Source organism: Otolemur garnettii, unplaced genomic scaffold (genome assembly GCF_000181295.1).
Source record: "Otolemur garnettii isolate 467f Iridium unplaced genomic scaffold, OtoGar3 scaffold00048, whole genome shotgun sequence".
NCBI classification, from domain to species: domain Eukaryota; kingdom Metazoa; phylum Chordata; class Mammalia; order Primates; family Galagidae; genus Otolemur; species Otolemur garnettii.
The window spans coordinates 8,735,462-8,750,170 of record NW_003852443.1 but is presented as its reverse complement, the minus strand read 5'-3'; the positions used below and the strand labels follow the sequence as shown (position 1 = coordinate 8,750,170).

Genomic DNA, 14,709 nt, shown 5'->3' with positions numbered 1-14,709 from the left:
ATGCTGGGAAGAGCCTGTTCTTCCTGTCAGCTCCACATGCTCTGTTGTCTCTACCTTTGGCTGTGACCTCAGAAGATAACAGGGGTCTTCCTGTACTATAATTTTGTCAAGAGAAACATGACAAAGTCTGTTTTGTTTTGTTTTTTAAGTTCTTGAAAAAAGGCTTCTTGAAAGATCAGAGGATGGGATTAATCATTTTCATAAGATTGCAAAAAGGATTTTGACATGATAGGGCCAGACTACATAGCAAATTATTACACATATTTAATAATTTTTAAAGGGTATACAAATTACAGAATATCCGTCCATTGTCCAGCCTAGAAATAAAGCTCTCCCTGTCCTGCCAATCCCCTGTGTCTCTCTCCACTGTTGCTTCTGCCTTCCTCCAGCACCTGTAAGATGGCCATTTTTTAAATTTCATAAAAAGCATCGTTGCATATATCCTTATAATTTAGTAGGTCAATTATACATAATATTGTTCAGCATGATTTGAAACTTGATATAAATAGTGTCAGCATAGTGTATCTACTCTTTGTCAACCTGCTTTTTTCATTCAATGTTCATGTAATTCTAGGCCATTCCTTCTCACATATGGCATTCCATGTATTATAATTCCAGGGCACAGGGGCAGCGCCTGTAGCTCTAAGGAGTAGAGCACTGGCCCCATGTGCTAGAGGTGGCGGGTTCAAACCCAGACCTGGACAAAAACAAGAACAAACAAACAAAAAATTCCAAGGCACATATCACTGTTTATTTACACATTTCCTGATGATTGAAATTTAGATTACTTCTGATTTTTTTTTGCTATTACATACAATGCTGCTAGGAACAATCTTATAGAAATCTCCTTGTGAATTTGTGTGAGTTCTCTATGTGTATATGTGCATATATGTGTGTATATACATATATGTTATATATATAATTGGTAGGTCCTAGAATAATTCTATGACTATAATTGTCATTATAGGTATAGACTGTTAGAAATGTATGGAACTTTTGAGAAAAATCTGTTGTGAAGCTGGGTGCAGTGGCTCACGCCTGTAATCCTAGCACTCTGGGAGGTCAAAGTGGGAGGATCGCTTGAGCTCAAGGTTTTGAGACCAGCCTGAGAAAGAGCGAGACCCATCTCTTGTAAAAATAGACAAATTAGCTGTGCTTGGTGGCAAGTGGCTGTAGTTCTAGTTAGTTGGGAGACTCAGGCCAGAGCCCAGGAGTTTGAGGTTGCTATGAACTAGGCTGAGGCCATAGCACTCTAGCCTGGGTAACAGAGTGAGACTGTCTCAAAAGAAAAAAAAAGTCTGTTGTAATTCTCATTTTATAGAAAACTTAAGGTGAAGGAAGGTAAAGTGATTTTCCCAGAGTCCCAGGGAAGTTATGGGCATATCTAGGTAGACCCTAGGTCCCTAGCCTCCCAGTTCTGGCCTCTGAGATAATCTTTGTAACTATGTGTAGCATAAACCTTTCGTGCTGTGGCTATATGGGCATTCGTGGGCGACAGCTCTCCTGGGATGTGATGGCATCATGGGCTGCTGTGCCAAGGCAGTGCCAGGTATCAGGACAGGTGCCAGACAAAGGTAAGAAGACCTGCAGATGGCCTAGGCCAGGTTGCTGGTTCACCGCTCCAGGGCGTGTATTTCTGACCTTCTCCTTAGTGATAATCAATATGAAGTAACCATGTGAAATTCACTGTGCTCTTAGGAAATGAATTTGCTTTTAGCATCTAAAAGTATATAAGTATATAGATGATTCAGAGTCAACAGCATGAGCATATGCAAAACTGTTAGAAGCGTTTTCCAAAATGTGGGACTGCTAAAATGAATATTTGAAAATCCACAAAATTATATTCAACCCCCTGGATCCAGACTCCTTTGTCATGAGGAATGATATCATTAACTTCTCAAGCAGATCATTGGGAACCTTGGTTTTCAAGGACAATGGTTAGTATCTCAGCTAGTGAAAAGCAACTTACTGGAAAATCTCATTTATAATCAGATATGTTTTTATTAGGCTTTTATCTTGCTCTCCTGACATATGTTCCCCTCAGAAAAATAGCAGTCTTTAAAAAAGCATCATTTGAACAGACCTGCTAAAATTACCCTAAAAAATAATTCTAAAGATTGGTTACCAGTCAGCCATCACCACTTTGAAAATCTTTCTGGTTTGTAATCTATCTGCAAAGCATCTTTTATTTGTAAAATGAGAAATCACCATTCCTGTGTATATTTTAACCAGAAATATTTTTAATTTATGTATCTATACATGTACATATGTATAAATATTCTTTGTCTAGTCATCTAACGCCTCTGACTCTACTAAAAGTCCATAAACATTAGGAAGTTTTACTGCCGAGGTAGCAAATCATCATTGTTACTCTACCTAATTTTGACTCCAGAATTGTCTGGCGGCAGTAGGGGGTGCAGCAGAGAAGGGATATTTGTTCTTTTTGTGCCTTTACAGCTTGTTCAATAGGAAAATCATATATATATCTCTGCAGTTAATTGCCAAATGCAGATTCTGGGGAAATTTCTGGACTTTTGACTTAAAAACACTGGAAAGAAATAGAAACTTAATAGGCCAATGTGAACCCTAGTAGTTATGACTAAAGAAAAAAAGTGATACGTTTAATTGTGAAGTGAATTGTCTCCTTGCTCTAGACTTGCTCTGATAACACAAGGGCCAGCTAAGAGCCCGAAGGAAATGATCTGTTCGAAGCTGTGCTGTTGTTGACAGCTGGAATAAAATTGGCAAAATGCAGGGAATGGAAAGAGGATTACCCTAAATGTTGGAAATGGCAGGAGATTAGATAACATAAGGCCCAAGCAGTCAGTTCAGTAAAACTATAATCATCAGGCAAAGACGCTGCCTAAGCCATTGCTGGGCAGCAGGCTCCCAGGCTCCCTGCACGCATCTGGGCTGTGAACCCTGCGTGCTGCTCTCTCTCCTGCCCCCTGCAGGCGAGAATCATGTCTTATCTGCCTGTGCGTTCCCAGTAACTAGCACAGGGCCTGGCAGAGGAGGGCATTAATAAGTGCTAGTTTGGATGATTTCTCTTGTGTTTCGTCAGTTGTGATATCATGTGAATGGGGATATGGAGATGAGTATATTTATATACATATAAATATATATATTATGTATGTACCTGTTCTTTATCTATTTTTCCATATGTTATTATGCCACTGTAAAAATGCTTTGGAGTGTGTTAAGAAATACCAGAATATTTCTTCCATCATCCTACTACTCAGGCTACTGTTCTGATATCAGATTAATTAGTTTCAGTAGGTTAACTCGTGGGACTCTGTTAAAATACGAGCATGTTTGGGAGAGAGTAAGGGCGTAAGCTCTAGCAGTCATGAACACCCTACTACGCCTCAGTTTATCCTCCCCTTTCCCGCTATGGTCAAGTGCAGTCGTCTGTGGGAGTTGAGAGCACTGAACAGAGTGGGCTCCTAATAAACGTTTGTTGAATATTGAATGAGTGAATAGCTCTCTCTGCATAGCAGTAGAAACACTGGCTGAGTTCCCACTGTATTTTTTAAAATAAATTGTCCAGAAACTAATTTTTTAAAAGGGTGGTCAAACCATCGCACCAAACAATCAAAAATAGTTTAGTGCATTTTGCTATCATCAAATGCTTCTGAGAAATGCTACTGACTGCGTCCCTTTGGGAAGATAAAGATGAAGAAAACAAAACATTAGGCTGGGAATTTTCCATAATTGCTGCTGAATGTTTGTAGTACACAAAGTGAAGCAGCAAATGTTCAGTTTGAAGAATAGTCTGATTTAGAAAACCAACTAAAAAGCATTGAGCATCCAAGAGGATTTATAAAATCTGAAATAGTGAGTAATTTTCTGCTTAACAGTGGTCCGAGGCAATGCAGCATAGAGACCTGATCACAATTTGCTGACTTTGGGCAGATTACCCTCTTTAAGCCCAGGTGTCTCTATCTCGCAGATGAGCATAATAATATCTACTTTCAGGTTGACATGAGGATTCAATATCAAAAAGTTAATATTTGAAGGACTCATTATGTCAGACAGTGTAAGAGTCAGGTTTGGGGGCTCCAAGAGTGAGATGATGTCTGCACTCACGGAGGGTCCATTCTAGCACAGTGTGACAGAGGGAAGGACAGGGAAATACAGGGAGATAAGAGAGAGCGTAATGGTGCAGGGCACAGGGCAGGCACTTGGTGGTACAGTGTTATGTAATCACAACCTGTTGGGGATGGGTGCTGTTTATTGCTAGCCAATAGCAATAGCCTCCATGACTATATTAAAGCTAAAGGACTTTCAACCTCTTATGCCCCAGCTTCACTCAACTGCAAACAAGGGGCCTCTAATTGCAGTGTCAGCTGCACCAGACAGGCTCCTGAGCAGCTCTAACCTGGAGCCTCCACACCCACCCGGCACTCCTGGCGGTGGGGGCTGGTTTCAGTTGAATTGCTGTCACCTAATGTGCTGACACCTAGTGTGTTCAGAAGTAGCCTCTGGCGTGTGCATACGCAAAGTACTGCCACCCCTAAAGCCCAGGTGTTCCCAGGATTGGCCTCCGTTTTCCCTTCAGTACTCTTAACTAACCACTGCATAACTGCAGAGAGAAACTTACAGTAGTTAAAAACATTTAGGAGTCCAACTACTTGCTTCAAATCTCAAATTTACTATTTACTATTGTGAGCACTTGCTGAATCTCTCCATCCCTCAGTTTCCTCATGCGTAACATGAGGTTGATAACAGCACCTATGCTGAAGGGACTGCTTTCAGTTAAATGGGTAATTTGTATACAAAGCTCCCAAACAAGCACTCAGCTGTTTTTATTACTAATTCTGGAAGTTGCATAGGTCATCTTTGTTGACTTACATGCAGACAAATAGTTCAAGGCGTTAGTGACACTCTTTTGAAGGATTTTTTTTTTTTTTGAGATAGAATCTCACTGTGTTGCACAGGCTAGAGTGCCATGGCCTCAGCCTAGCTCATAGCAACCTCAGACTCTTGTGTTCAAGTGATCCTCTTGCCTCACCCTCCCAAGTAGCTGAGACTACAGGTGCCCACCAGAATGCTCAGCTAATTTTTCTACTTTTAGTAGAGATAGGGTCTCATTTTTGCTCAGAGTCTTGAACTCCTAAGCTTAAAGGATCCTCTCGCCTTGGCCTCCCAAAGTACTAAGATTATAAATAGGCATGAGTCACTATGGCTAGCCCCTCTTACAGTTTTAACATTTATAATTTTAGATCTCTCTCTGCCCACTCCAATAAGTGTCATCTTTTATAGTGCATATTTTATTAAGTTTTCTGGATGAATGATTCCTTTTTTTAATCAAGTACTTTAAATTATCAAAGCTCTTTCATATAGGTAATTTCCTTTGACTCCCACAAGGAGCCTGGGAGACTGACACAGGTGATATTCCCATCCCCATGCTGCTGACAAAGAAACCCAGGCAAAGATGGCTCTCTCAGAGTCACATGGCTGGTTACTGATAGGGTGTAATTCCTGCTTGAGACAGTAAAATTACTACTTAATTATTAAAACCTTATTCACCATAGGAACTTAGAACTAGGCACAGAAATCAATTTCAGAAAATCGCTCTGCACTAACTGGAAAATGTTTTCAGTAAGGCGGAAAATCAGAAGGAGTAATTAACCTCTGCACTTAGGTTGTGAAACCTAGAAATTCATACCAAGGGTTTTGTTGGTTTTTGTTTTTTAATCTTGTAAATTCTGGTTTTATATGCCATTTGTGGCATAGAATCCCAAGGGCATGTAAAGCCATTAGAAATTAAAGTCATTGGCTCGGCGCCTGTGGCTCAAGTGGCTAAGGTGCCAGCCACATACACCTAAGGTGGCGGGTTCGAATCCAGCCTGGGCCCGCCAAACAACAATGATGGCTGCAACCAAAAAATGGCTGGGCGTTGTGTCAGGTGCCTGTGGTCCCAGCTACTTGGGAGGCTGAGGCAGGAGACTCGCTTGAGTCCAGGAGTTGGAGGTTGCTGTGAACTGTGATGCCACAGCACTCTACCCAGGGGGATAGCTTGAGGCTCTGCCTCAAAAAAAAAAAAAGAAAAAGAAATTAAAGTCATTAAGTTTCGGTGGTTGTTTTGAATACCTTCCCATATTTCCATGAATCTTAAATTTTTTCTCTTTTAGAACTTGGCAGGAAATCCTGCCCCTAGGAACATAAGGCCCTCTGTAAAAGGCTGGGATCTGCTCCTCACCCATCCAGGCCATTTCTAGAGTCACATTCTTCTTCCCAGGGGAGGAAAGCAGTGAGCTTCCTTTTTGTTTTCTTTAACTGTATTATGACTTTTGATTTGAGTAGTCAGGGCAGAAGAACTAACAATAATCTTTGTTGACGTTTAGAACCTGGTCCTACAGCTGCCTCTCATCCACTTGGCCCACCCACGCTTCTCCAGCTGTTACTGCTACCACCAGTGCCACAGCTGCTCCTCCGTAGCTCCCCACTTCCCCCCCCCCACCCCCCATTGCTTACTTCCTGCCCAGGCCCTGCTCTGACTCCATGTGTGGGACTGATGAGGATGGCTGCAGTAATCCCCAGCCCTCAGGCCTGCACAACATGGAAGTGCCTGGGAACTCATACCTAGTATAGCAGCCTTTGGCTGGCAAGGATAGCAGCTGGTGGACAATTCTAACATGCATCACATGACGCTTCTTGCACAGTCCCTGCAGGGCAAGCCCAGCTGATCACAGTGATGACCAACAAAGAAATGTATCCTTCCTTTCAATGGCTTCCGTCCTTCTCCATTTTGCTGTCCCAGCACCCTCAGTCTTATTCTTGGGTCTTATTTCCAAAACAAAAATACCTTCATGCAAGCCCTATCTGCAGCTCTGCTTTGGGAGAGGACACAGGGAACCCAGGCTCATTTTTGTATTAAACTGATTAGAGAATACCTAGGAAGAACAATATTAATGCATCCCCCATTAAAATGACAATTATTTCTTGATTCTTTTATAGAAAAGGTGATTGAAGAAAAAGCCCTGAAAGAAGAGGAATGGATTCCAGTTTTGTCAACACAGTAGAACCTCTGTGAGTTGACCATCCACGGGACTGCAACAAACTGGTCAACATACAGAGGTGATCAACATAAGGAACTAGGCTACTGTACTGATATATCCGTGTGGTATGTGTCCAATCTATGAATTAGGTCAACATAAGGAGGTGGTCAACTAGGGAGGTGGTCAGCTATGGAGGTTCTACTGTAATTACTTACGTGACCCAACCTACACTGTTTCCTCATTTGGACTTTAGTGCCTGATCTTCAAAATAAAGAAGATGAACTGGATGACATCATTTCTAAGATCCTTCCAGTTCCACAATTGTACATTTATGAAACAAAAGCATCTGGGGGACAGTTTGTAATAGCTGCTTTTTCCCTCATTAACCCTAGTGATTGTTTTGGCTAAAAATATGGCAATACTTTAATGCAACTTTAGACAGGCAAGTGAATCAGTCCCTGAAGGTCTAGATTAGAGAATGAGCAGCTATTCAGAACCTCAGGAAGAATAATGCTGACGAAAACAGAACAAGCCAGCTTCTTTGGGAGTCAGCAAACATTAGCAGGGGCTGCAGCATTAAGATAAGACCAGAGTAATGAGAAAATGAGTTGCAACCAACTTCCCTGACTGCATTCCAGCGGTCACTCAGTGATTCCGCACATCCCTAACAGCGTTTGATAAATGGACGCCAAGTGTTGAGATTTTTTTTTTTTTTTTTCTCTTTAGAAGTTACTTGGAAACATGGCTTGAGAAAACGCTTCTACTTTGAGAAAAATACCACAAAATCCTACAAGTGTTAAGGCCAGGAAATAAGAACATTAGAAGGATACAGGCATTTCCTAAATCCCAAATCAAGAAGGCTCCATCCAGAAAAAGATTGAAGATCATGATAGTGAACTCAACACAAGGGCCAGAAAACATATAAAATAAACAGGTTATAAAGCAAGTTATAAAGCAAATGAGGTTGTAGACGCTACCATTTGTAATCCATTTACATATCTATGGCATTTCTAAGACATACAACGTAGGTATTGTTATCTCAAAGAGAGAAAAGAGGCTCTGAGAGGTAAATAATTTGTCTGATGACACACAGCCTATTAGTGGCAGAGCTGAGATTTTTATTTTTTTAAATATATTTTTAAAATTAATCAAAATGTTTGCCAAATATGTTTGCCAATTATGTTTGCCAAAATAATACATGCCCACAGTCAACAAATCAAACAGCACTAACAGGCATATAACAAAATAGCAGTGTTTCCTGTCCTGCTGCCCTTTGACCTCTGACTCTATTTCCCAGTGTTTTCATTTGATATTTTATTTTGGCCATAATGTTTTTAATTTTCAAATCATTTTTTTCTTCAAGTTTGCTCCTAATGTTATTTTCTAACATATCCTGTTATTATTTCAAGGACATGATATCTTAGCTTTCTGAGGATACTAGCAATGATTTTTTTGTTTTCTTCTTCTTCCTGTTTTCTCTAAATTCGAATTTTTTCATTTGTTTTGGCCTCTGTCTTTAATAGTGGAGGCTTATAAAATGTCCTGTGATCCTTTTCTGTGGTAGTATTAAGGAATTAAAAAGCTAAGTGGGAGTTGTATGTATGTGGGGGGTTAGGATTGCTAGATAAAATAATTTGAGTTTCAGATAAGGTATTCTTTTTAGAATTTTTTATTGATACTTAGTAGTTGTAGATATTTGGGGGCACATGCACCGGGTCAGTTCCCATGTGATGGTCCACCTTCCATTTTCAACACAAATGTACTGAATCTCTTTCAGTTGTTGCCTGCCCTTTCTCCTTGCAGATTTATGTCTTTTTTTCTTTTAAATATATTTAGTATCATTTTAGTGGAGTTTTAGGAAGGAGAAGACATAGATACTTGTGCTCAACCTATCAGGTTTAACTAGAATGCCAAAGGGAGATTCAAATCCAGGCCCATATAAACTCCAAAGTCTTTACTCTTTCTACAACACCATATAATAACCCAGTCAGCAGAATCCAATTATAAATACCTGCCAGTTGTCCCTCTCTCCCAATATTCCTTTTTCTGTTCTTTCTTTCTAATATAATAGGATCCCTGTTTTTTATAGCTGGGTACATGTCTATGCAGGATAAAGACTTCCTTTTCCAATCTTCCTTGAAGCTAGCTATGGCCAAGTGACTAAATCCAGTGAAATATAAAGGAGGTGTTATGTGACACTTTCTAGCCAACTCTCTTAGAAGATAGCCTGCATCACCCTTTTACCTTTCTCCTTTGCCTTCTTTCATCCCCTTCTTTACCTTCCTTCTTGCTGCTGTCTGGAAGGTAGATATGGCTGGAACTTGAGCAACTATCTTGGACTAAGAGGTGGAAAACATGAGTTGAAGGTGGCAGAACAGAGAGACAGAAGGACCCTGGGTCCCTGGAGACTTCGTATGGCTACTCCACCAAATCCGGACTTCTCTCAGGTGACAGAGAGGTAAGCCACTGTTACTTTGGGCTTTCTTCTCCTTACAAGTGAACCTTATTTTAACTGACACAACACCAAGGCACAGTAAGATTTCAGACAGAGTGACACAGACTTCCTAGAAAAAGTGGTAGAAGAGACAGATCTTAAAGGATGATCATTACAGCCAGTTGGGCAAGTGAAGGAGCAGGATTCCGTACAGGGACAATGATATGAACAAGATACATGGAAAATTATGTAGGGTTTTCAAAGGGCAATAAGTAGACCAGCTTGGTTAAACTAGACAAATCATGTAGGAAAGAAGTGGAAGAAGAAAGGGGAAAAGGTTTTCTTCCTCCTTTTTCTTGGAAGTCTGTGTCACTCCATTTGAAGTCTTACTGTGCTGTGGTGTTAAGTAACAGTGGCTTCCCTCTCTGTCACATGAAAGAAGATTATGGTGAGCCTTGAAAATCAAACCAAGTTTAAGGTTTTCCTTGAAAGCAGTAAAGACAGTGAAGGTCAGGAGATACAGGTCTACAAGGAGAGGCAGGGTTAGAGCAAAGAATTTCATAGCGTTCTGCACACGGCTGATGACATCTATAGAGGTGATAACAAAGTGAGTTTAGGGGAGTGAGTTTGAGTAGAGAAAGAAGAACATGGTTCAAGAACTCAAATGGAGAAGCCAGGAGAAAAGAAACCCACAAAAGGATCTAAAAAAGGAGACAGAAAAGGCAACTGGATGTTGAGGAAGCAAAGAGAGCAGAAATTGGCAGTAAGTCAGCAAACCTTCAGGTATCTCAGAGACACTAGAAGATATCAGGAAGGGATATAGAACATTACATTTGGAGACAAGAAAATCTCTGGGGATCTCTGAGAGTACAAGTTTGATAGAATGTGGGGGGTGGGGGTGAACTCTGCTCTTCATGGTGTGAATGGGTGTTAGGAAAACAGGTACTGATGTGCTTTGTTTATTTTAAAAAGGAAAAGAAAGGTAAATTGAAAATCAATTAAAGCTCTCCATAAGGTCAAGTATGGCTGGAGCTTGAGCAACTATCTAGGTCCATCCATAAAACAACTTTTTAAGGGAGGGAAGTTGTGTGGTCTTTAAGTTGTGTGGCTACCAAAAGAGGAGGTCTCGCTTGGAACAGGTCTCACTTGGAAAGGGGGAGATGAAATTTCCAGCTTAGAGAGAGGCCTGATCTGTGGGAAAAGGGGGGACAGCTCTTCTAAGAAAGAGAGAAGAGAAGCAGGGAGTGAGTCTTGGATTTAAACTTTCATCAGTGAACATTTCTCATCACCATCATCAAGCCATTTTAGATCTGACCAGAAAGAATAGTTTAAAATAGCAACATTAGCCAGCTCTCTAAACTGAAAATAGCCATCACTTAAAGAGTCAAGAGTCTCAAACAAAGCTCATAAAACAGAAGAAAGATGTAAATCTTGTGACTGAAGCCTTGATTCTTTTGGCTTATACGTACTGCCCCAATGAACTCGATTTAGATGAAGGAAAAACAACAAACGATTAGCTTATTTCTACATTGATACCAATGCTTGAGTAGCAGATAAACCCCAGTTTAGACCTAAAAATTAATTACAGGATGGAGCTTTAGGTACCCATTTGTCAAATAGATCAAATGCCAATACTTACTCAAAGTACAGCGTGAGGTCTGTTGCCAATATTGACTGCTTCAAAAGCTGCATTAGGTCACTATACTCCTTGGAGGACAAATTTGCAAAGATATTGTGACCCTGTAATGAGAAAGGAAAAAGTCACAGAAGACAACATTGAATTTGTGGGTATGGATTACATGTTCTTTCTATATTAAAACAAAAATCTGGAGCATGTTAAAATCATTTTTAAAAAGCTTAATGAAATTTTGTACAGATACAAACAGATTCCCTGGCAAACATAGCAATGCCAGAAAGCGCAATTGTTCTCAAGGAAGTCACTGAAGGATATGTTATTGTGTGTTGAGTCTAAAAGGGAAAATCTCTGAAAATGGGAATCCCCCTGATTGCCTATTTCCTATGGAATTATTTAGTGGAGAAGTTGACGAAACATCTGGGAATCTTTCTTACTCTGAAATAAATACTAATTTCATTAGGTAGAAAAGATTCAAGCTGACATTTTGGAAACACTTGCTATGGCAACAAATGATTTCAAGGAGAAAAAAGCATTAGACTAGCAGTCCTCAACCGGAGGTGATTTTGACAGTGGGAATTTTTGGCAAAGTCTAGAGCCACTTTATTTATTTATTTTATTTTACTTTTTTATTAAATCATAGCTGTGTACAATAATGCAATTATGGGATATAAGGTGCTGGTTTTATATACAATTTGAAATACAACAAACAGGTTAACATAGCCTTTGCCGTACTTTATTAATTACTGTGTTAAGATGTTTATACTTTACACTTAGTAGATTTGACATGTTTTTTATCATCACAACTGAGTAGGGTGCTGCTACCATCCAGTATCAGAGGCCAGGGAAGCTGCTACGCATCCCACAATGCACAGGAGACCCCCTGCCCCGAGAAAGATTTGCCTGGCTCAAGAGGTCGATACAGCTGAAGTTGCGGAACCATGCATTTAAGGTACACTTTGGGGGAGTGCATGGTGGATTAAGTTCAGTTCAGTGAATAATTACCGAATGGCTAGGGTGTATAGGACATCACTCTTGGCACTGTGGGACTCTAAGGACAATTTTTACCCAAGAAAATTTGCAATTACACCTTTATCTCCATACGTTTGAAAAGCACCCTGGTTTCAGTGAAATTTATTTTCGCTACACCAGGCAGCTCCACCTTTGTCTTTAGTAAAGTGAAAAATCCTTTCATAAAGTGACCAGTGCGCTTCATTTGTTTTGAAAGGCAGTACTTTTCTTTTCTCAGGTTTTCTTAGCATGAACTAGGAACTCATTAGGATGTGGTCCAGGAAATGGCCCAGTTTTAAACCTGGCGTTGAGAGACAGAAGAAGGAATGGAGAAGAATGACTGCCTAAGAATCAACTATTCTCCAACAAGAGGTAAATTAATTCTTTCAGGGAAGGAGGATATCAATTAGTAAATTATCTCTTACCAGGCACCAGATGATAATCTGTTCTCCTGAGTTAATTTATCTCATTGGGTGAACCTGCTGCTCCTTAAAGACCAAAGTATATTGGTTCCACCTGGGACCAGGTCCAATATTAATAATAATTTTCAAATGAACTCTTCCAGACCCTTAATTCAGCTATTAAGAAGACGACAAATAACTAAAGGAACACCACACCATAATTCTGCGTGGGGTTTTCTGCCCGAGCATTGCTCACGGCTCTGTCACAAGCAAGAATTTCTGGACCTGGGAAAAAATGGCCAGAAGCTAAGGAAAAATAGTCACCTGGGTCTAGGCACACACCCAGCACCTCCCAGTCAAAGAAAAGGGAAAGTTACAGTAAAAGTTAACATTGAGACAAGGAGAAAGCTAGTCTGAATGTGAGAATCTGACTCTTTTGTGAGTGTGCATGTTATTATAGTCATGCAACATGTAAAGACAGGAATGTGTTCTGAGAAATGTGTGGTTTGGGGATTTCATCGTTGTGTGAACATCATAGAGTGTACTTATGAAAACCTATACATGAAGCCTCCTACACGCCTAGGCTATAGGCAAAGCCTACTGTCCCTACATACAAACCATGGGCCTGTACTGGACACTGTAGGCAACTGTACACTGTGGTAAGAATTTGCATATTGAAACATACAAAAGGTACAGTAAAAATATGGTGCTATAATCTGATGGGATGACCACCAGCATATGTGTGGCCTGTCCACAACTGAAACATTATGTGGTAGGTGACTGTGCTCTTAAAGGGCACGTGGTAACTACCATTTACAGCTGAAAGAGTGACAGAGCTGGCCAGATTAGCTTTAATATTTTTAAAAGTTAATTTTCAATCAGGGTATTGTTTATATGCAAATTGGCCTTCCACAGTGCCTCAATGGTTTGGTCCTTGAAGTAGACTTGAGTCTTCCTAAAACATGGCTTCTGCTCTTTGTTTAGAGAGGTGGAAGTGTGGGATTGATGGAGAGAAAGGCAGATGTTGGGGCAAACTTTCTCCAGCCACCTAACCCCTGCACCTGTGCTCATTTGTCAATGGGACAGTAATGGCACCTGCATTGCTGCTGTTCTGATGGGCAGGGCCAGTGCAGCACCTGCTGCACAGTTCTCTGTTGGTTTCCGGAGCCCTTGGTAGAATACTGTGGCATCATAGTTCACAGCACCTCAAACTCCTGGGCTCAGGCAATCCTCTTGCCTCAGCCTCCTGAGTACTTGGGACTATAGGCATCTGCCACAGCCCCTGGCTATTTTTATAGAGATGGTGCCTTGCTCTTGCTCAGGCTGGTCTTGAACTCCTGAGCTCAAGCAATCCACCCACCTTGGTCTTCCAGAGTGCTAGGACTGGAGGCAGGAACCACCGTGCCTGGCCGCTGGTCTCTGTCCTTCTTAGGGAACCCTAGAGCAGGGGTCCTCAAACTTTTTAAACAGGGGGCCAGTTCACTGTCCCTCAGACTGTTGGAGGGCTGGATTGTGGGCCCCGGGATGAGTCGGCTGCTGAGCAGGACAGGCAGCAGTGGCAAAAACACCCGGCAGGCTGGATAAATGTCTTAGGCGGGCTGTATGTGGCCCGTGGGCTGTAGTTTGAGGACGCCTGCCCTAGAGGGAAGGGCAGCCAATGTGTCTCATTTATGTGAACACAAATTTTGAGTTAGTGGGGTTTGTTTCCCAAAAGAAACTTGACATCCTGTTTATAATCTGTGTTCTTACAAAGGTGGGGTTTTCTGGGGGCAGAGGTATAAATGTGTCACTCTTATGAGTACAGAAAGATCAGCCTAACCAAATTTCCTCTTATCCCTACTGAGTGCTGTGGAAGCACTCAGCTATCATAATGGCTTCTGTAGGAAAATTCCAGAGCCGCAGATGCCAGGATGCTGGCTTCTGTCAGCTACTGGAAGCCTAAGCCTTGATGTTTCATTCCCAGCTGAAAATATATCACCCCCAGCAGGTTTGCCCTTCCCAGCCTGCGTGCGGGTTCCGCAGCATCGACTCTCCTTTATGGGGTTGAAGGCCTTCGGTGATACTGCAAAAGGCATGCTTTCTCGAGATGGGCTGGAGGAAAAAAAACCCTCCGTATTTAATGATGCTATTCCAGCGAAGCAGGGCCTTAATGATGATAATAATAATAATTAATGGCACAGCTAGAGAACTGACAAATAATGGGGAACAGATGATCCCTTCCTGGCC

General features: G+C 41.2%; 1 protein-coding gene across 1 annotated transcript in view; it reads right to left on the bottom strand.

Moving 5' to 3' along the window:
* Positions 1-14,709, bottom strand: part of PDE11A (phosphodiesterase 11A) — a 393,899-nt gene that overhangs the window by 55,564 nt on the left and 323,626 nt on the right. Inside the window, exon 13 of the mRNA XM_012806178.2 lies at positions 11,078-11,178. Within this exon, the coding sequence (XP_012661632.1) occupies positions 11,078-11,178 (101 nt within the window). The remainder of the gene's footprint in view (positions 1-11,077; positions 11,179-14,709) is intronic.